General features: G+C 35.5%; 1 protein-coding gene across 3 annotated transcripts in view; it reads right to left on the reverse strand.

Annotated features, from left to right (window-relative positions):
- The window catches only part of POF1B (POF1B actin binding protein), a 108,979-nt gene extending 102,173 nt beyond the window's left edge, over positions 1 to 6,806 (reverse strand). For 2 of the 3 annotated variants that reach the window (XM_031660622.1, XM_031660621.1), the window contains exons 1-2: positions 6,702 to 6,804; positions 6,235 to 6,557 (exon numbers count right to left, since the gene is read on the reverse strand). In XM_031660622.1, coding sequence (XP_031516482.1) covers positions 6,235 to 6,516 — 282 coding nt within the window. In that variant the 5' untranslated portion in view covers positions 6,517 to 6,557; positions 6,702 to 6,804. Of the gene's footprint in view, positions 1 to 6,234; positions 6,558 to 6,701 lie in introns of all 3 variants that reach the window. The other variant, XM_021932870.2, reaches the window with a different exon arrangement.
- Positions 6,807 to 22,978: the final 16,172 nt, after the last annotated feature.

Genomic DNA, 22,978 nt, shown 5'->3' on the forward strand with positions numbered 1-22,978 from the left:
AAAATAATCTGCCTTCTTGGTAAATAAAATATTTTAAAAACATTGAAATGTTCATTTATATTACTTATTTATGGCCTGGCTTATGTACCAAAGGAGTTTAGGGTGTTTATGAGAGTGTGCACAAGGAAATGATTATGAAATACAATTTGGAGACTGTAATATAAATAAGAGTCAGTTGTGTAGGCCAGAAATATACACTCTAGCATAGTGGTTACAAGTATAGACCTGTCCAATAGTACTCTCTGCAAAGGTGGAAATGCTCTATTCTGTGCTGCTCAATACAACCACTAGCCACATATGGTTACTGAGCACTTAAAATGAAGCTAGCATGATTGGGGAACTGAATATTTAATTTTATTTGATTTTAATTTAAATATAAGTGCAAATGGCCATATGTGGCCAGTGACTACCATACTGGAAGTGCATCTCTAAAGAAAAAATTAAGGAAGACGTAGACTGCAGGCAAGCTTTAATGCTTGGTGTCACTTCACATTTAAAAAAGGAAAAAAAACACATTTTAAAAATTTCATCTCAAACATTGGGGTTCAGGTTCAAAGGCTATAAGAGCATGAGAACTTCCAAATTCCTCTTCTAAAGGGTACTTCTTCCTATAAACATCATAAATACATTCCTACTATTTCAGTCTTTTGATCACATACCACAGGTTTTAGAAAATTGCTTTCATGCTTTTCCTCATCAGCCTTTCTTAGCTAGTAGAGCCTTAATAAGCCTTTCAAGTATATGTGTTTACTTAATCTTTCCAGTGTCAAAGGAACTTTTACTTTAGGGTCTATTCTTTTAGCTTATTATCTTGTCTGTGTAGCAAGGGGGGTTTTTGACTGCAGTTTTAGATATCAATAATGCAAGTAAAGGAAAGAAAATTGAGTGCTAACTCCACGCCAGACATTGTGTTGGACATCTTCACATGTTAACTCATTCAATACTCACAACAGTTTTGAAGGAAGGTATTATTATCCCTACTTTACAAATGTGGTAACTGAGGTCCTGAGAGGCCAAGTGATTTATTCAAGGAAATACATTATTTAACACTTCCTATGTGTCAGGCACTTTGCCATGTGTTTTCCTCCATGTAATATCGTATTTGACTCTAGCAACAATCCTATGAGTTAGGTATTATTAATGCCCCATTTTACGAATAAAGCAACTGAGGCATACAGCTAGCAAGTTCTTAAAGCAAGGATTAAACAAACCCAAGAAGTTTGAAACCTAAGCGTACATTCCTAGGGACTCCAACTAGACTGCTTCGTAGTTCTATTCTGCCAAAGTCCACCTCATCATTGCATATTTATTTACAGCTCTTCCTGAGACATTCCACATAGACCTGTTTGGGCATTTTCTTCATACAATTTTCTCTGCAATTAGTCTTTAGACTGCAACGTCTGAATCTCTTCAGTCAAGACCTGTTGGTTTCATTTTCCTGTTGATAGCTCTGGTCAAAGAGCTCAAAATCCTGGTGTAAGACATACAAGAGAGACTGAGGGCAATGATAATTAAATCATAGAGAATATTACATAAGTAGTGCAGGCTTTGTTTCTAAATATTTGGAAATTTGTTAACATGAAAGTGTAATCTTTTACGTTGTCTAATTTGAATTTTAAAACTTTACATAAAGACTAATATACAGTATAGTATTCCACAAAGGAAAACCATGGAAGGCTTGTGTATGCTCCTGTTATTCCCAATGACTATGAGAATCACTGAAGGTAATAATAGTGAGTTACAAACACTCTAGGCTGAACAGTTTCAAAGGAAGCAGTATCTTTAAAAACCACCTGACATTCATGCTGACAGAATTTGCCAAGGCAAACATCCATTTGAATACATTCCCTGAATAGTATGGGAGATGTTTTTGTTAGAATCTTTCAAAGCCATGTAACATAGTTAAACACCTGTCTGAGGTTATTGTTGAGATGTTATACTGAACTTATACAGCAAGAAACATGTTATTTATAATAATCTATCTTTAGATGAAATAAACACTTCTTTTATTTAGGATAAAATCTGTGCTTCTGTTTTCATACAAAGAAAGCAACCGAATGTATAATAGAACTACTTCCTGCTTCTCCTTCTCTCCAACCCAAATCCCTCATTTAAGAGGTCCATACTGGGTTCTTTCTCTTCCTTTTCTGAAGAAAACTAGAAGACAGAGAGAAAATAAAATATACAGTCTTTTTGCAGTGCATGCTTTCTGTCTTTAAAAATTATGAGTATGTATACTTTATTCAAAATCAAAAAAGGATCTCTACTGGGATAACTCCTGGTGTGAAGAAAATGTTGGCTGAAATATATTTACTTGTAAAAGTTTTAACTTTTAAATAGGGCTTAAGAGCATGGCAAATTCCCCAATTGTTTTGTCATGAATTGTCAAGAAAAGAAACTTGAAAGGACAGTTTCCCTCTCTTCCACTTGCCACCCCCATATCTTGCCACACACACACCGTGACAGCTTATAAGTGCCTTTGACTGAAAACAGGCCCAGCAATTTATCAGACCTCCCTTAAACAAGATACAATTGCCATGGGCATTTTCACTCAGCAATTAGTTGCACTCTCCAATTTCTATAGCTTCATTTAATTGTAAGCACAAAAGAGGTGACCAAAGCTGAAAATTCAGCCCCTTTATCCTATGACCTCATTCTTTTTTCAGGCAACTTACTTCCCTGAACAATCATTCCCTTTAGTGACTACGCCCTTGAACAACAATTTATCAAAGCAGCGCACCGCTCCCCACAGAACAGGAAACTTTTCTGATAGTGTATAGAAATCCTGGAAGAGTAGAAGAGTTATCCACAATCTTTGCAACAAAAGAAAAAGCACACAAAAAAACCATACAAACAAAGGTAAGCCCCAACTGAATAATTGCTGAGAACAAAGGTCATTCATAAACACACATTTTCCCCCAGGCTGCTCTCTAGAGTTTGTTTGCAAGTTTCAAATTCAAAAGAATGGCAACCCTTATAACATATACACTAAAATAATCCTTCTCTCACAAAAGCATGTTTTACTTGATAAAATGGTGATGGTCACAACACAAAATAATCCTTTAAAACGAAATATAGATAGACACATGGGATACCTACAGACCAGGCTCTGTATGTCTGTTCTAAAAATGAACTCTCCCTGGACAGGTCAGTGATATTTATCCAGAAAATCACAGTGTTCGCTAAAAAAATAGGCACTTAATAAACATGTATTCAGTGAATGACTGGTATTTAAAAATATTTTAATCAATTTTTTCTCTCTCACAACAGAGCTACTCTGTATACGTGAAAAATATCTTGAACTTCATGAAAACCTTAATTAGTGGAAGGAAAGAATGTAAGCCCAATGAGTAATTCATATCAATGTTGCTCATTTAAGGCATTTCATTTTGAGTTAATGATGGTAGGTTAACAGCTAAGCTTTTTAAAAGATTGAACTAAGAATTGTTGTTTTACTTTAAGCTTCTAGAACTCTATTTATTTGCAAGACCACATTCAGTCTAAAATACATCTGAGATTTTGATTATACCTATGGTTTGACTATATCTGTTCATGTAGATAAACCCAGTAATTTTAATTCTACCATTAATTTAGAAAATTTCCCCAGCAACTGGTTTCTACATTTAATTTTCTCTGAGAAACACCCTATCAATCAAACAAAATAATAACCAAAAAACATAAAATATGTTTAATTAAAGAAACAAAGTAATATTATATGTCTGGAGAAATTTAAAATATGTTTATATCCATAAACACCATTTTAGTGCATAAGAGGTTAAGAGAAGAAAAGCGTGTACTCAAAAGCTAGAAATGGAAACTACTAAAGTGCTACAAAAAAACATTTGATTAAATCGAAAATGCCTACTACATGACCTAAAATTATGATTCAGGAAGCAAAGCAGAGTAGCATCAATTTTGGTTTCTCAAAGGCAACATATTTTACTACTGGTAATATTTCTTTTAAAATCTCATGAATTCCCTGAATGTCATCCAAGAACCAAAAGGCAAAAAACAAAACAAAACAGAAACAAAGTAAAAGTTTAACTGAATTCGTGATGATCAACCATTGATTGTAGTATCCATTTTTCTAGCTGCCATGGTCACCAACTCTGGTATTAGACTAATTGCTACACATCAACTCATCTGAAACATGGTTTATTAAGGATAGACCCTGTTTAAACATAAAGTGAATTAAAGGTTTTTGAGTAATAAGTACTGCTTGCTTATGCCTGTCATGGTACATTATGCATACCATCACATTATACTCATTTCGTTAGCATAAAGGTAATTTCAGATCAAATCTAAGTCCTACTTTACACGATGCCACAGTGCCATTCCATCAACAAACAGGGAGAAAGGAAAATAAAACAGAACAGTTTCCTAGTCATATTCTTTGTGGCAGCTATCTAAAAGCTGTCTTGCCAAATTCTCTTTTAGTGGATTTGTGAATGCCCTTTGATATCCAATTCAGTTTGAAAATATATAGTCAAATATTCTTTCTTCTTGTTTCACTAAGGAATTAATACTTCTTTTTTTCCCTTTACCGCATAGCTTAACTTTCACCTTTCTCATTTTCTAACAGCACTTACTTTTCTTTCTTTTCAATCACAAATAACTCCAGACTTCACAGAGCTCTCCATTCTGATCTTTTATCCCAGTTTCTGCAGCTGCACTTTCTACCCTTAGGTTCTTTATAAACTCCTCTAGGTGAGCTACATTTTAGGATGGAGATAGTCCATTTTTAAGGATCACTTTGGCAAATGCCAGGTAAAATAAGGAAAATCTTGTAAAAAGCTCAGCCAACTTGATCCTGAGTTATTGAAAGAGGAAGTTGAACCAAGGAGTAAATAATAAAACATACTCCTAAAAATTGTTCTGTAGTCAATATTTATAATTTGTCAAATTTCAGTTTTTAAATGTCTATTTACCTTTCTTTTACTAGCAAGTTGACAAAAAAAGGGTCTAAATATGTTTAAATAACTATGGCAGATAGGATGATTTTAGCATTCCTATGATAATAGTAATTGTTTTTAACCTTCACATTATTGTTTTTGAGTGACAGTAAAACAAAGGTGGCATTCATTTTGTTCTGCATTAGCATCTCAATATGAATATTGGAATGTACATTTGCATTATTTTTATCACTCATGCAAAGTAGTATTTTTGACCTTTATATTTTTCTTCTCCTTGACCTCAGTATAAGTGGAGTTTTTCTCAACCAGTTGAGAAATGTTACTTTATATTCTACTTAAATTTTTGGGTTTTGGAAAGATAATATGTATTATTCCTGATTGGTAATAATAATGTAACATAGCATCATATCCCAATGACTGCTTTTTGAGATTTTTGTATCTTAAAAACATAATTTCAGTTTGGACAGAATTTTCCAGAAAACTTAAAACATGCAAATTTAATGTTAAAGGTGTCAGAGGATGAAAATACACATAAGGCTGCTAATTTTACGTAGTCTTGCAGTATTACCTTGCATTTATTGGGAAGGTTATTAACACAGGTATTGGTGCTAAGAATAACTCTTAAGAAACAACGTATTTCATTTTATGGGATGTCTTAGAGTTCCATCTTTTGTAGCTTTCATGTAACATTTGCTTACATCTTGCCTTCCTCAATCCTATATCCACTCTTTCAGTAATCTTTCTACAAGTATTCCGTAAATTATTCATCTAGGCTGTACAACAAAAAGTGTGTCATTCTTGGAAGATGAAACACATATGACAATTCAGACATCTGCACCTCTTACTTATCCTGTAGCAGCTATACTCTTTGCTGAGCACAAATAATTGCTTATCACTCAGACATACCACAGTACCTGTGTCACCATATTTGATACCAAAAATCCTGTTTGCTTCTGATATGAAGTGAATCAGTAGGAACTTGTTCTAATAAAAAATCTACTGTACTCAAGTTGAGAACTGCTTTGCAGTAGGGGCAAAGGTATTCCTTGGATCAGATCTTTCAGTCAGATCAAACAGAAGATGAGCCTTCCTGTATTATGGTTAGATTATGAAAATAATTGAAACCCGGAAACAAACAACCACAGACACTAGTAAGTGAAATAACAGCCAAGAGATCAATTTGGGTGACTGTCCAAGGCATATATAACTGCAATCCACCAAAAGATATCCTGTAGAATAGACGCAAAGAAGCAGAAAGGAAGAGAAATCAGGTTGAAGATTGCTCTTCTCCACTAGCCTGGCGTAACTGTCTTTGTCGTACCTGAGAATGGTCGCTCCAAACCAAATTTTGGTAGGAGGAGGTGGTTTTGAGAGGGGAGAGCACTTCCCGGGAGTTGAAGGGGTCCAAGGCCTGCACCACCTTGTTCATGGGCCCACTGTAGGTCCTCACTCGCTCATACACTACATTTTTTTCTGGAGGCTGATGGACTTGGCCTGACTGATGGTAGCAGTGGTAATGCTGGGGCTGGCACTGTAGCACCTCTGGAAGCTGCTGGGTTCCACAGCTGCTGCTGCTCGTCTCACTCCAATAGCTCGAGCTCATCTTCTTCCAGTGGTCAGCAAGGGACCTCCCAGATGCTCTACCTAAGGAACAAACAGAGAAATATAATGGGAAAAAAAGGCAGGCAAGCAGGCAGGCAGGCAGACATACAGACACACGACACACGTGTAGAAACCACTTATCAAAAACCTCTGCCAATAGGGGTGCCGGGAAGAGAAGAAAGCTACCTGAGCCCCAGCAAGAGCAGGTCTGGCAGCTGCAGATGAAGCAGCAAAATATTTGAGCTCAAATGGAAAATGGAGCCACCCTGTGACATTGCTCCAGGAAATGGTACTGACACGCCCTTGAGGGGCGGATTCACCTAGCAGGTTTACATGCCAGGAGAGGCCCTGCCTTGCCACGGAGATAGCTACAAGGCTGCCCAGTAGGTAAAGGAGTCAGAAAAGCAGAAATGCAGAATGTCAGGGATGAAGCCAGAGCTTCCAAGCACATGGGCTTAAAACTTCACAAAGACATGAAGATGCAAAAAACTTGCTAGAGAAAAAAAGTCACAAATGTTATATGAAAGTGTCTTTTTTATGGTTCTTAAGGTTAGCAAAGGTAGTTACCAGCATAAGTATTATCACTCCAAATTCCCATACCAAAATAATGAGTATTAGTCTAGGAATACCCCAATTTTCACGGATAAATTTGCATTTTTTTGCAAAACCCATCTGATAATTGCAGTTAAGGAAGATTACTAAGGGATCTCTTTCCAGTAACTTTGTCTAATATATGGACTTCTTTATCTTACTCAAAGCCTTGTATTCTTTTCTATCATACATTGAAGGAAATCTGTCTAAATGATTGAATTGCTGTATAGGAAGGTGGATGGCCAAGAAAAACCTAAAGATTCCACAAATGCTTTGCATTTTGGCATTCACATCTGTTGTTTATCTTTTATGCAAAGGAATTTCTCCTGCCCTTATATGTGCCCTAGAAAACACTGAGTTTGACTGACTTTTTAATATCTAGTTAGTAAGGGAGCTGCAAGTCCTGAGAGGTGACTTAACTGACACAATGAGATTTAAATGTGTTTACAACTTACATTTATTACTACTTGAAATTTTGATCATAATGCCTACTTACCCTCAGATTTTACTATGCAATATACTTCAGCACCACTTAAATCCAGAATACTCATTGAAAGTGACTTTAGTGAAAAGTATCTTCCTAATGTGTATATGTGCAATAGGACCTAGCATACCACCACCATTCTAGAGAGAAAGAGAATGTCATGCAGGGGGCTAGCAGCGTTTTTTTTGTTTTTGTTTTTGTTTTTTTTTCTTTTTCTGCCAAGTGAACAAAGTGTTATGATTTACTATTTACTATGTGTCAGGTACTGTTCAAGGGGTTTTATGTGGGTTATAATTATTTCACCATTGAAGTGACTTTATGAGGGTTTATAGGTGAGAAACTGAGGCACAGACATGGAGAGTTTGAAAACTTTCCAAAGTTAAATAACCTGTAAATGGTGGGCCTGGCATTTTAACATATGGAGATTCATATTAGAGTCTAAGTTCTTATCTGGTATATTATACAGCTAGATAAATTCTCAAATTGTTCTATTTTACAGCTAGATCTTTTATTAGTTGGGTAGGGAAATAACCCTCACACACCTGGGGTATGTTTTGGAATATAATATATGAAAAAATATCTCTCTTGATTTGGAAAAAAATGAATGGCAGAGTTTACAAAGTGAGTAATTAAGTCTGACATCAATGCAAGTCAAAATTCTATATCAGACTGTAAATTGTCTGATGATACATGCACCAAGAGTAGAGATAGGTGATCCCCGAAAGACTTTTGGTATCCCTGCTTCATGGTCTCTGAATATCTGCCCTTAAAGTCAATTTTACCAGTGGCACAGTTTTGTTCTGAACTAATTGATCTCTGTGTTCCAACAACCATAGTAGATAAAATTGTATCTGGATTCTAGACAGAGTAAATAAATCCTCAGTATGATTTGAATGCAGTGGAACCAAGCCTCTATGATCCTGGAAAATCCCCAGGGATAACTGACCTCTCCTGTAAAAAAAGATTACTTTAAAGCAGCATTTCTCAAAGCGTGTCCTGAATAACACTAGTTCTACAGGATCCTATACCTGGAAAAAAACGTTTGTGATCAAATGAGTTTAAGAAATATTTGGAAATACTTGGTTAAATACAATTTGAGAATAGCTTTATTGCTATAATACTTCTATCCTTTCCTAAGCCGATGTGCACCATGATCTTCTAAATGGATCAATGGTATGCAGTGTTTTTCAAGTTTTGTTGGTGATAAAATAGATTTTGTGTGTCATATTTTGTGTTTTTCTGATTTTTTTCTTCTGCATGCTTTTGACTAGACTCATATAGTAAGAATTCATATCTAGTTTGTAATTCTACTTCTATAATAAAAAACATACCAAAGACCATTTGATGAGCCACATTACTATACTAGTGATACTCAAGTGAGATCCATGAATCTCATCGGGAAAATTTTTAGAATTGCAAATTCTCAGGCCCCACCCCAGACCTACTGTGTAAGAAATTCTGAGAGTGGGGACCAATGATCTGTTTTAAAAAGCTCTCTTGGTGATTCTGATGTACACTAAGGTTTGGATATCCCTGAACTATATCAATATAATGGAGGCAGATTTCGACAAAAGAGGACGATAGTAGTGGCAGAAAGATAGACTTCCTATTAGGTAAGAAATTGTAAGCAGCTCAAGAATAGTTTACTAGAAGTGTGCATGCAAGTAGAAGTGAGCTAGGACCCTGGATAAGAGTCAACATGTTCTACATATATGGAGAAGTAAAAATGGGTGTGAACTATAGTGTAGTACATTAATTATAGCTATATAAGGTATTCTGGCAATAAAAATAAAAGAGGATACTATTAGAGTATACCAGAAAGCTGTACACTGTAGTGTTAATTAATGCAGTTTTGCAGTCAGATAGACCTGGATTTACATTCTGGTCTACCATGTACTAGCTCTATGGCGTAACAAACTATGTTACTTTCCTGACCTTCTGTTGCTTTTCAATGAAATGGACAATAGCCCCTAACAAAGAATTTGGTGTGTCCACTAGATAAAATGCATGTGAAGTGTTTAGCATGGTGTGTAGTACTTAGTAGCTGAACAACAAATGGAAATTCTTAACATTATGCTCTAGGTCTGCCTTGAGGTAAAGGAAGAAAGGGCTTGCCATGATTTGGCAGATAGAAATATGTCTGTAGCAGAGCATATCATATAAGAAGGCCTTACTTGTGAAAAGGGAAAACAAACAGGGGTAGGGAAATGACCAATGGCATAGTCACAGAAAAGGCTCAATCAATTTACCGAAAAGGAAAAGGTAGAATGAAGTTTGAGTGAAAGGCAAAGGCAGTCATTTATAATTTAAAATGCTTGGCTGTGATGGAAGACTTTAGTTGAAGGTAAAGTCCTGTGATATCTCTTCTAGGTGTCTGTTTTGTAATGGACAAAAATTGTAAAGAGTAACTTAAATGTAATTCATTAATTTAGAATATATGCACAAAAGTACTCTAAGCAAGCAAGAAGAAAGGAAGTAATAAAAATAAGAACTGAAATAATTGAGATTGAGACAAGTGATAGAGAAAATAAATCAAACCAAAAGATGGTTCTTTGAAAAAAATTAGTAAAATTGATAATCCTCTGGCAAGATAGACCAAAAAAGAGAGAAAATACATATAACCAAATCATGAATGAAAGGACTCCACAGATATTAAAATGATAATGGAGTATCTTATAAACAATTTTATGTACATACATTCTACAACTTAGATGAAAAGGACCAATTCCATTTTCACTAGGAAATGAACCAATTCATAGTGAGAAATAGACGAACTACCACAACTCGCCCAAGAAGAAATAGATAAACTTAATAACCTTATATAAATAGAAGAGATTGAATTCATAGTTATAAACTTTCCAAGAAGAAAAATGCTGAATTCCACCAAATATTTAAGGAAAAACAATACATTTTCTTTTTAAAATTTGTATAAATTCAAGAGGTACAGGTGCAGTTTTGTTACATGGATATACTGCATAGTGACGAAATCTAGGCTTTTAGTGTAAACATCACCCAAATAATGTACATTGTATCCATTAAGTAATTTCTCATCCCTTACCTCCCTCCCACTCGCTCATCCTTCCAAGTCTCCACTGTCTGTTATTCCACTCTATGTCCATGTGTATACATTATTTAGTCCCATTTATAAGTGGAAAACACACGGCATTTGACTTTGTTTCTTTATTGTTCACTACAGAACTCTCCATCCAAAAACAATCTCATATACATTCTTCTCATTGCCACATAGGACATACTCTAAAACTGATCACATAATTCAAAGTAAAGCACTCCTCAGTAAATACAAATTAACTGAAATAATAACAAACAATCTCTTGAACAATGGCACAATCAAATTAGAAATTAAGACTAAGAAATTCATTCAAAACCTTACAATTACATGGAAATTGAATAATCTTCTTCGGAGTTACTTTTGGGTAAATAATGAAATTAAGGCAGAAATCAAGGAGTTATTTGAAACTAATGAGAGGAAGCATACAACATGGCTGAATTTCTAGGACACATTTAAGACAGTGTTAAGCAGAAAATTTATAGCCCTAAATGCACACATCAAAATTTAGAAAGAGCTCAAGTTAACAACCTAGCATCACAACTAAAAGTGCTAGAGAACCAAGGCCAAACAAATCCCAATGCTAGCAGAAGACAAGAAATAACCAAAACCAGAGGTTGAACTGAAGGAGATTGAGATACAAAAAAGCATTAAAAAGATCAACGAATCCAGGAGCTGGGTTTTTTTTTTTTTTAATTAATAAAATAGATCACTAGCTAGACTAATAAAGAAGAAAAGAGAGAAGATTCAAATAAACATAGTCAGAAATGACAAGAGAGATATTATCACAGATGCCACAGAATAAAAATAACCATCAGATAATATTATAAACAACAACCACTATGCTCATAAAATGGAAAATCTCAAAGAAATGTATTATTTCCTAGACACATTTACCTTCCCAAGACTAAAGCAGGAATAAATTGAATCCCTGAACAGACCAATAAAGAACTATGAAATTGAGTTAGTAATAAATAGACTACAACCAAAAAACACCCATGACCAGATGGATTCACAGCTGATTTCTACCAGATGTACAAAGAAGGGTTGGTAATATTCCAGCTGAAACTATATCAAAAAATATTTCTAACTCATTCTATGAGGCCAACAATATCCTCATACCAAAACCTGGCAGAGACACAACAAGAAAAGAAAACTTCAGGCCAATATCCTAGGTGAACATTGATGTAAAAATCTTCAACACAATACTGGCAAACCAAAAACAGCAGCACATCAAAAACTTTATTCATCATAAACAAACAGCCTTTATCCCTGGAATACAAGTTTGGTTCAACATAAGCAAATCAATAAATGTGATTCATCAGATAAACAGAACTGAAGATAAAAGCCACATGATTGTCTCAAGAGATGCAGAAAAGCCTTTTGATAAAATTCAACACTTTTTCATGTCGAAAACTCTTAATAAATTAGGTATTGAAGGAACATACTTGAAAATAATAAGAGCTGTCTATGACAAGCCCACAGCCAGAATTATGCAGAGTGGGCAAAAGCAGAAAGCATTTTTCTTGAAAATAGACACAAGATAAGGATGCCCTGTCTCACCACTCATATTCAACAGAATTTGGGAAGTTCTGGACAGGGCAATCAGGCAAGAGAAGAAATAAAGAGCATTCATATACTACAGGGGAAGTCAAATCATCTTTGTTTGAGGATAGCATAACCTTATATCTAGAAAACCTCATAGTCTCAGCCCAAAAGTTCCTTAAGCTGATAAACAACTTCAGCAAAGTCTCAGGATACAAAATCAATGTGCAAAGATCACTAACATTTCTATACACCAACAACAGTCAAGCCAAGAGCCAAATCAGGAACACAATCCTATTCATAATTGCCACACACACACACATACACACACACACAAACAAAACAAAACAAAAAACCCTAGGGATACAACTAACCAGGGAGATGAAAAATTTCTACAAGTAGAACTACAAAACACTGCTCAAATAAATCAGAGATGACACGAAGAAGTGGAAAAACATTCCATATTCATGGACACAAAGAATCAATATTGTTAAAATGGCCATACTGCTGAAAGCAATTTATAGATTCAATGCTATTCCCATTAAACTATCATTGACATTCTTCAGAGAACTAAAAAAAAAAAAAGCTATTTTAACATTCATATGAAACAAAAAATGAGCTGAATAGCCAAGGAAATCCTAAGCAAAAAGAACAAAGCTTGGAGGCATCACACTACTAGATTTCAGCCTATAATGCAGGGCTACACTAACCAAAACAGCATGACACTGGTACAAGAACAGACACAAAGACCAATGGAACAGAACAGAAAGCCCAGAAATAAGGCCACACACCTATAACTATCTGATCTTTGACCAAGTTTTCAAAAGCAATCAATGGGGAAAGGACTTCCTATTCAATAAATGGTGCTGGGATAACTGGCTAGCCATATGCAAAAGATTGAAACTGGAGCACTGCTTATGCTATATGCAACAATCAACTCAAGATTGATTAAAGACTTATATGTAAAACACAAAACTATAAAAATCTTGGGAGACAACCTAGGCCATACCATTGTGAACACAGGAATGGGCAAAAATTTAATGAGGAAGATGCCAAGCGCAATTGCAACAAAAACAAAAATTGGCAAATGGGATCCAATTAAGCTAAAGAGCTTCTGCACAGCAAGGGAAACTATCAACAGAGTGAACAGGCAAACTACAGAATGGGAGAAAAGTTTTTCAAACTATTCATTCTACAAAAATCTAATATCTAAATCTAAATCTAATATGCAGCATCTATAAGGAATTAAACGAATTTTTAAAAAAAAGCCATTAAAAAGTGGGCAAAGAACATGAACAGATCCTTTTCAAAAGAAGACATACATGCAGATAAAAAGCATATGAAAAATGCTTATATTACTGATCATCAGAGAAATGAAAATCAAAATCATAGTGAGATAACATCTCAGTCAAAATGGCTATTATTAACACATTTATGCTTAGCGTTCCAATAATGGAACGCTAAGCATGTGGGAGTTATTTATATCCAACTGCTCAAGTCATCGCCAAGGTCTGACTGCAAAAGTTCAAAAAATTGCAACCTCAGGCATAAATGGGTTAAAACGTTAAAAAACAACAGATGCTGGTGAGGTTGTGGAGAAAAAGGAACACTTATAGACTGTCGGTGGGGGTGTAAATTAGTTCAGCCATTGTGGAAGACAGTGTGGCGATTCCTCAAAGACCTAGAGGCAGAAATACCATTCAACTCAGCAATCCCATTACTAAGTATATAGCCAATGGAATATAAATCATTCTATTATAGACACATGTACATGCATGTTTATTGCAGCACTATTCACAATATCAAAGACATGGAATCAACCTAAATTCCCATCAGTGGTAGACTGAATAAAGAAAACGTGATACATATACACCATGAAATATTATGTAGCCATAAAAAAGAATGAGATCATGTTCTTTGCAGGAACATGGATGGAGCTGGAAGCCGTTGTCCTTAGCAAACTAACTCAGGAACAGAAAACCAAATACCACATGTTTTCACTTATAAGTGGCAGCTAAATGACGAGAACACACAGATGGGAACAAGGGAACAAAGCACACAGGGGTCTATCAGAGGGTGGAGGGTGGGAGGAGGTAGAGGATCAGGAAAAATAACTAATGAGTACTAGGTTTAACATCTGGGTGATGAAATAATCTGTACAACAAACCCCCATGACACTAGTTTACTTATATAACAAACCTGCACATGTACTTAAAATAAAAGTTTTAAACTGATCTTGAAATTAAAGTAAAAGCTTTTAAAAAGCGAGATAGATACACATTTTTTAAAAAATAAATGTAAAACGTCAGATGAATGGTTAAAGAAAATATGCTAAATATTCACAATGGAGTACTATTCATTCATAGAAAAGAATGAAATTCTATCATTCACAACAATATGGAAGGAACTGGAGGACTTTATGTTAAGCGAAATAAGCCAGGCACTGAAAAACAAATATAGTGTGCTCTCACTCATATATGGAAGCTAATAAAATTGATCTTATGAAGATAGTGAATAGAATGGTGGTTACCAGAGACTGGGAATGTTAGGAGATTGGAGAATAATGAGGGGTTGTTTAATGGATCCATACATATAGTTAGATAGAAGGAATAAGTTCTAGTGTATGATGGAACAATAGGGTGACTGTAGTTAGCAATAATTTATTGTATATTTCAAAATAGCCAGAAGAGATTTGGAAAGTTCCTAACACAAAGAAATGATAAATGTTTGAGGTGATGCATATCCCAATTACCCAGATTTGATAATTACACATTGTATGCTTGTGTCAAACTATTACATCTTCAGAGAAAGAGAAAAACAATATAGCAAACTTGTAGAAAACCAAATATAGCTCTAAAAGTAAAAAATAAAAATAAATGAAAAGTTTAGTGGATGACTTTAATAGCAAATTCGACACAGCTCAAGAGAGAACTAATAATCTAGGGTATATACAAGAAAATGTTGCTCAGAACACATCAGAAAGAGACACAAATATGAAAAATATGGACAAAAGATTAAGTAATATGGTGGACAATGTGAGAAGTTTTAATCAACTTCTACTCTGAGTCCCAGAAGGAGAAGAGAGAATGGAGTAGGAGTAATATTAAAAAGATATTACTTAGCATTTTCCAAAGCTAATTTAAGGCATGAATCTACTGCATCAAAACACCTAGTGAATTTCATACAGAAAAATAAATACTGAGACATAAAGTGAAAGTGAAGAAAACCTAAGAGACAGAACAATTAAAATCACTCAGAGAAAAGACAGAACCACATAAAAGATCAACAGTTAGAATGACACTGACTTCTGTACAGCCACATAATAAAAGGAAAGCGTGAGATACATTTTCAATGTGCTCAGAGAAAATAACTGTCAACCTGAAGTTTTATTCCCAGTGAAAATGCCTTTCGTGAATGAAAGATACTTGGTTTAATTGCTTACTGATATGTAAAAAATTACCTCAAAATTTAAGGACTTAAACTACCAATCATTTTATTATGTCTCACAGTTTCTGTAAGATAAACTTGGAGTATTTCTGTGTTGAGATTTCTCATGCAGTTGCAGAGTGGCTGGAACTGGAACAATGAGAGGTGGGAGCAGGTCAGAGCTGACTTTGCATCTCTCTTCATGAAGTGTCAGGACCTCTACATCAAGTTTTTTCACATAGGCCAGATTGTGCTTATTTATAGCAAAGAAGTTTCAGGGAAGTCAGACTGCTTCCCTAATGGCTGAGAGCTTCAAGAGTGAAAGTTACAGGGAACAAAATAAAGCTTTGCCAACTTTTATCACTTAGCCTCAGAAATTACATATCACTTCTACCAAATTCCTTAGGTCTGTAAATTTAAGTTAAAACTGCCTCCTTACTTATGTTAAGTGTGGCCTAAAGACTTCTCCATAGAATGAACTATAACCTAACTGGATATGTAAACAGACTATAACCTGCTCTTGTAGCCAATCACATGCAGCCAACTATCCAAACCCTGTTCAAACAAGGCAAATGCCAAGCTGTAACCAGTCCAGCTGTTTCTATACCTTATTTCTATTTCTGTACATAACTTTCCTTTCTCTGTTCATAAATATTGTCTGACCATGTGGCAGCCCCAGAGTCACTCTGAACCTATTGCAGTTCTGCAGGTTGCCTGAGTCATAAATTGTTCTTTGCTCCATTAAACTATTAAATTTAATTTGTCTGAAGTTTTTATTTTAATAGGTCACATAAAAGCCATCCAATGTTAAGGGGGAAGAAAAGTAGACCTTAATCTATGGGAAGAGTGTGAAAATCACACTTTAACAGCAGAACGTGGGATGAGACATATTGTTGCATCCATCTTTGAAAAATACAATCTGTGTAGCCACATTTTCAGACAAAAACAGGTCATTGCCAACTAATAATAAACCATAATCTAAAGGAGGTGATGCCTGATACAAGGAAAGAAGAGCAAATCAGTAGGTATTTGAAGTTAATGTAAATGAACTTTAGATAAAGCAATGATAATGTCTAGCAGAGTTAATGAGTAATATATAAATATAATTAAATACACGACAATAGTAATATATATTTCAGAAGGCAGAAATGAGTTCTCAAATATCTTACTGTCTAGGATAAGGGTAAATGTTTTTTGTAAATTTAAATTTTTAATTTTTAAACTTTTAAAAATTAAAATGTTATTTTTAAATTTTTAAAATTTAAAATGTTATTTTTAAATTTTGACAAGTTGCCTGTGCATGCTGCAATTTCAAGAATAACCACAAAGTGAATAGAAACACAGTAGCAGAGTGAAATAAGCTAGTAGAGGGAAAAATGAAGTCATAACAACAATGTCAATACAAAGAAGGAAATAAAATGAGAAAACAAAGAATAGTTGGAACATGTAAAAATCATAAAATAAGATGGTGGATTTAAACACAAAATATGGCAGTAGTCATATTAAATACAAATTTATTAAAATATAGTTAAAAAGTTTTTCCAAAAGAATTTTTTTAATCCAAGAATATGCTGTTTAAAAAGAATTATATTAAATATGAGGATACAGAAAAGTTACAAATACAAATCAGAAGAAAGCTGAAGTAATTATATTAATATAAGACAAAATTGATTTTTAAGATAAAAAGCATTGCTAGAGACCCAGTGATCACTACATGAGGACAAAACTTCAGTTCACAAAGTAGACAGACAATTTTAAATTTATGTTCATTTAATACTGTTTAAAAGTATATAAAGCAAAAATTGATTAAGGCAAAATAGCATGGTCAAATACAAACTCATAGTGCAAGGTATTTAAAACATCTCTCTCAATAACAAATATAGGAGGAAGAAATCAGCACAGACATAGATTATTTGAACAACACAATTAATAAACATGATGTCTTAACCTATTTTGTGTTACTATAAAATACTACATGAGGCCAGGTAGTTTATAAAGAAAAGAGATTTAGCTCACAATTCTGGGGGCTGTACAAGAAGCATGGTGGAGAAAGTCAAAGAAGTGGGCACCTGCAAGGAGAGGGACAAATGAGAAACATTGTGGTTTTATAACAGCGCACTCCCATGGGAACTAAGCCATTTCCAAAAGAGTTAATCCAGCCTCCAGTTTCGTGAGAAAAAGAACTCACTACCTCTAGAACAGCACCAAGCCACTCATAAAGAATCTGCCCCATAACCCAAACACGTCCCAGTAGGCCCCACATTCTAACACGGTCGCAATGGTAATCAAATTTTAACATGAGCTTTGATGGGGACGAACATATCATATCCAAACCCTAGCACCTGGCTAGTGCACATATGCAGAATACCACACTCCTAACAGGACATATGTAATTTTAAAAATTTACTGTTTATTGGGTAATAAAGAAAATAGCAATTATTTGGGGGGAAGGGGGGAGGGATAGCATTAGGAGATATATCTAATGTAAATGACGAGTTAATGGGTGCAGCACACCAACATGGCACATGTATACGTATGTAACAAACCTGCACATTGTGCACATGTACCCTAGAACGTAAAGTATAATAAAAAAAATTGAAATAATTTAGATTCTGTCTTGTGACTAAAATATGATTAGAAATCAGTGCAAAAAAGATGAATAAATGTCCACATATACCTGGAAATCAAGAAAAACACTGATAAATAGCCTTTGAATAAAAATAGTCATATTAGGAAATAAAAAATTTGAACCAGTACCATGTTGTTTTGGTTATTGTAGCCTTGTAGTATTGTTTAAAGTCAGGTAGCGTGATCCCTCCAGCTTTGTTCTTTTGCTTAGGATTGTCTTGGTTAAATGGCCTCTTTTTTGATTTCATATGAACTTTAGTTTTTTTTTTTCTGTGAAGAAAGTCAATGGTAGCTTGATGGGGTTGGCATTGAATCTATAAATTACTTGGGACAGTATGACCATTTTCACGATATTGATTCTTCCTATTCATGAGCGTGGAATGTTTTTCCATTTCTTTGTGACCTCTCTTATTTCCTTGAGCAGTGGTTTGTAGCTCTCCTTGAAGAGGTCCTTCACATCCCTTGTAAGTTGTATTCCTAGGTATTCTATTTTCTTCTTAGCAATTGTGAATGGGAGTTTACTCATGATTTGGCTCTGTCTATTACTGGTGTATAGGAATTCTCGTGATTTTTGCACATTGATTTTGTATCCTGAGACTTTGCTGAAGTTGCTTATCAGCTTAAGGAGATTTTGGGCTGAGACAATGGGGTTTTCTAAATATACAATCATGTCATCTGCAAACAGACAATTTTACTTCCTCTTTTCCTAATTGAATACCCTTTATTTGTTTTTGTTTTTTGTTTGTTTGTTTGTGACAGAGTCTCACTCTGTCGCCCAGGCTGGAGTGCAGTGGTGCGATCTCAGCTCACTGCTGCAAGCTCTGCCTCCCGGGTTCATGCCATTCTTCTGCCTCAGCCTCCAGAATAGCTGGGACTACAGGTGCCTGCCACCATGCCCGACTAATTTTTGTATTTTTAGTAGAGACAGGGTTTCACCGTCTTAGCCAAGATGGTCTGGCTCTCCTGACCTCATGATCCACCTGTCTTGGCCTCCCAAAGTGATGGGATTACAGGTGTGAACCACCGCACCCGGCCGAATACCCTTTATTTCTTTCTCTTGCCTGATTGCCCTTGCCAGACCTTCCAATACTATGTTGAATAGGAGTGGTGAGAGAGGGCAGCCTTGTCTTGTGCCAGTTTTCAAAGAGAATGCTTCCAGCTTTTGCCCATTTGGTATGATATTGGCTGTGGGTTTGTCACAAACAGCTCGTATTATTTTGAGATACGTTCCATAAATACCTAGTTTGTTGAGAGTTTTTAGCATAAAGGAATGTTGAATTTTATCAAAGTTCTTTTCTGAATCTATTGAGATAATCATGTGGTTTTTGTCATTGGTTCTATTTATGTGATGCACTACATTTATTGATTTGTGTATGTTGAACCCAGGGATGAAGCCGACTTGATTGTGGTGGATAAGCTTTTTGATGTGTTGCTGGATTCAGTGTGCCCATATTTTATTGAGGATTTTCATATCGATGTTTATCAGGGATATTGGTCTGAAGTTTTCTTTTTTTGTTGTGTCTCTGCCAGATTTTAGTATCAGGATGATGGTGGCCTCATAAAATGAGTTAGGGAAGAATCCCTCTTTTTCTAATGTTTGGAATAGTTTCAGAAAGAATTGTACCAGCTCCTCTTTGTACCTCGGGTATAATTTGGCTGTGAATCCGTCTGGTCCTGGGCTTTTTTTGGTTGCTACACTATTAATTACTGACTCAGTTTCAGAACTTTTTACTGGTCTATTCAGGGAATCAACTTCTTCCTGGTTTAGTCTTGGGAGGGTGTATGTATCCAGGAATTTATCCATTTCTTTTAGATTTTCTAGTTTATTTGCGTAGAGGTGTTTATAGTATTCTCTGATGGTAGTTTGTATTTCTGTGGGGTCAGTGGTGATATCCCCTTTATCATTTTTTTGTGTGTGTCTGATTCTTCTCTCTCTTCTTCTTTATTAGTCTGGCTAGCAGTCTATCTATTTTGTTGATCTTTTAAAACAAAGCTCCTGTATTATTTGATTTTTTTGAAGAGTTTTTCATGTTTCTATCCCTTCAGTTCTGCTCTAATCTTAGTTATTTTTTGTCTTCTGCTAACTTTTGAATTTGTTTGCTCTTGCTTCTCTAGTTCTTTTAATTGTAATGTTAGGGAGTCCATTTTAGATATTTCCTGCTTTCTCTTGTGGGCATTTAGTGCTATAAATTTCCCTCTAAACACTGCTTTAGCTGTGTCCCAGAGATTCTGGTACATTGTGTCTTTGTCAACTTAAAGAAATAAAGCATGAAGATGAAATTAGAGAAAAAAGAACAAAAAGAAAGGAACAAAGTCTCAAGAAATATGGGACTATGTGAAAAGACCAAACCTGCGTTTGATTGGTGTACCTGAAAGTAACGAGGAGAATGGAACCAAGTTGGAAAACACTCTTCTTGATATTATCCAGGAGAATTTCCCCAACATAGCATGACAGGCTAACATTCAAATTCAGGAAATACGAAGAACTCCATAGATATACTCCTCAAGATGAGCAACCCCAAGACATATAATCGTCAGATTCACCAAGGGTGAAATGAAGGAAAAAATGTTAAGGGCAGCCAGAGAGAAAGGTTGAGTTACCCACAAAGGGAAGCCCATCAGACTAACAATGGATCTCTTTGCAGAAAACCTACAATCCCAAAGAGAGTGGGATCCAATATTCAGCATTCTTAAGCAATTTTCAACCCAGAATTTCATATCCAGCCAAACTAATCTTCATAAATGAATGAGAAACTAAAATCCTTTACAGAGAAGTAAATGCTGAGAGATTTTGTCACAACCAGGCCTGTCCTACAAGAGCTCCTGAAGGAAACACTAAACATGGAAAGGAAAAACCGGTACCAGCCACTGCAAAAACATACCAAATTGTAAAGAACATTGACACTATCAAGAAACTGCATCAACTAATGGGCAAAACAACCAGCTAGCATCATAATGACAGGATCAAATTCACACATGACAATATTAAACTTAAATGTAAATGGGCTAAATGCCCCAATTAGAAGACATACACTGGCAAATTGGATAAAGAGTCAAGACTAATTAGTATGCTCTATTCAGGAGACCCATCTCACATGCAAAGAAACATATAGTCTCAAAATAAAGGGATGGAGGAAGATTTACCAAGCAAATGGAAATAAAAAAAAATAGCAGGGGTTGCAATGCTAGTCTCTGATAAAACAGACTTTAAACCAACAAAGAAAAAAAAAAGACAAAGAAGGGCATTGCATAATGGTAAAGGGATCAATGCAACAAGAAGAGCTAACTATCTGAAATATATTTTCACTCAATACAGGAGCACCCAGATTCATAAAGCAATTTCTTAAATACCTGCAGAGAGACTTAGACTCCCACACAATAATAGTGGGAGACTTTAACACCTCAATCCCAGTATTAGACAGATCAATGAGACAGAAAATTAACAAGGATATTCAGGACTTAAACTCAGCTCTGAACCAAGTGGATCTAATAGACATCTACAGAACTCTCCACCCCAAATCAACAGAATATACATTCTTCTCAGCACCACATCACACTTACTCTAAAATCGACCGCATAATTGGAAGTAAAACACTCCTCAGCAAATGCAAAAGAACAGAAATCATAACAGTCTCTCAGACCACAGTGCAATCAAATTAGAACTCAGGATTAAGGAACTCACTCAAAACCACACAACGACATGGAAACTGAACAACCTGCTCCTGAGTAACTACTGGGTACATAATGAAATCAAGGCAGAAATAAATAAGTTGTTTGAAACTAATGAGAACAGAGTTTTATTTTTTTGTCTCCTCTGACCATTTAGTTTCAAATAGCCTGTCTTCAAGCTCATTAATTCTTTCTTCTGCTTGATCAATTCTGCTATTAAAGGACTTTGATGCATTCTTTAGTATGCCAGTTGCATTTTTCATCTCCAGAATTTCTGCTTGATTCTATTTAATTATTTCATATTCTTTGTTAAATTTATTTGGTAGAATTCTGAATTCTTTCTGTGTTATCTTGAATGTCTTTGGGTTTCCTCAACACAGCTAATTTGAATTCTCTGTCAAAAGGTCACATATCTTTGTTTCCCCAGGACTGGTCCCTAGTGCCTTGGTTAGTTCATTTGGTGAGGTCATATTTTCCTGGATGGTGTTGATGCTAGTAGATGTTCACCTGTGTCTGGGCATTGAAGAGTTAGATATTCATATAGTCTTCATTGTCTGGACTTATTTGTAGCAGTCCTTCTTGGGAAGACTTTCTAGATATTTGAACAGACATAGGTGTTGTGATTTAAGCTGTGTCTGCTTCAGGGAGCATCCCAAGCCCAGTAATGCTGTGGTTCTTGCAGCTTCATACACGCACCGCCTTGATGGTCTTGGACCAGATCTGAGAGAATTCCCTGGATTAACAGGCAGAGAATATTGTTCTCTTCCCTTACTTTCTTCCAAACAGAGAATCTCTCTCTGTTCTGAGACACCTAAAACTGGGAGAAGAGTGACACAAGCACCCCTGTGGATACCACCACTTTCACTCTACTAGATGAGACCTGAAGCCAGCACAGCACTACCTATTGCCCAAGGCCTGCCCTAACCACTCTCTGGCTACTGCCTACATTCACCCAAGGCCTGCATCTCTACCATCAGCTGGTGGCAAAGCCAGTCAGGCCTATGTCTTTCCCTTCAGAGTGGTGAGGTCCTTAGGCCCCAGGTGGGTCCAGAG

This window comes from Papio anubis, chromosome X, assembly GCF_008728515.1.
Source record: "Papio anubis isolate 15944 chromosome X, Panubis1.0, whole genome shotgun sequence".
Lineage (NCBI taxonomy): Eukaryota > Metazoa > Chordata > Mammalia > Primates > Cercopithecidae > Papio > Papio anubis.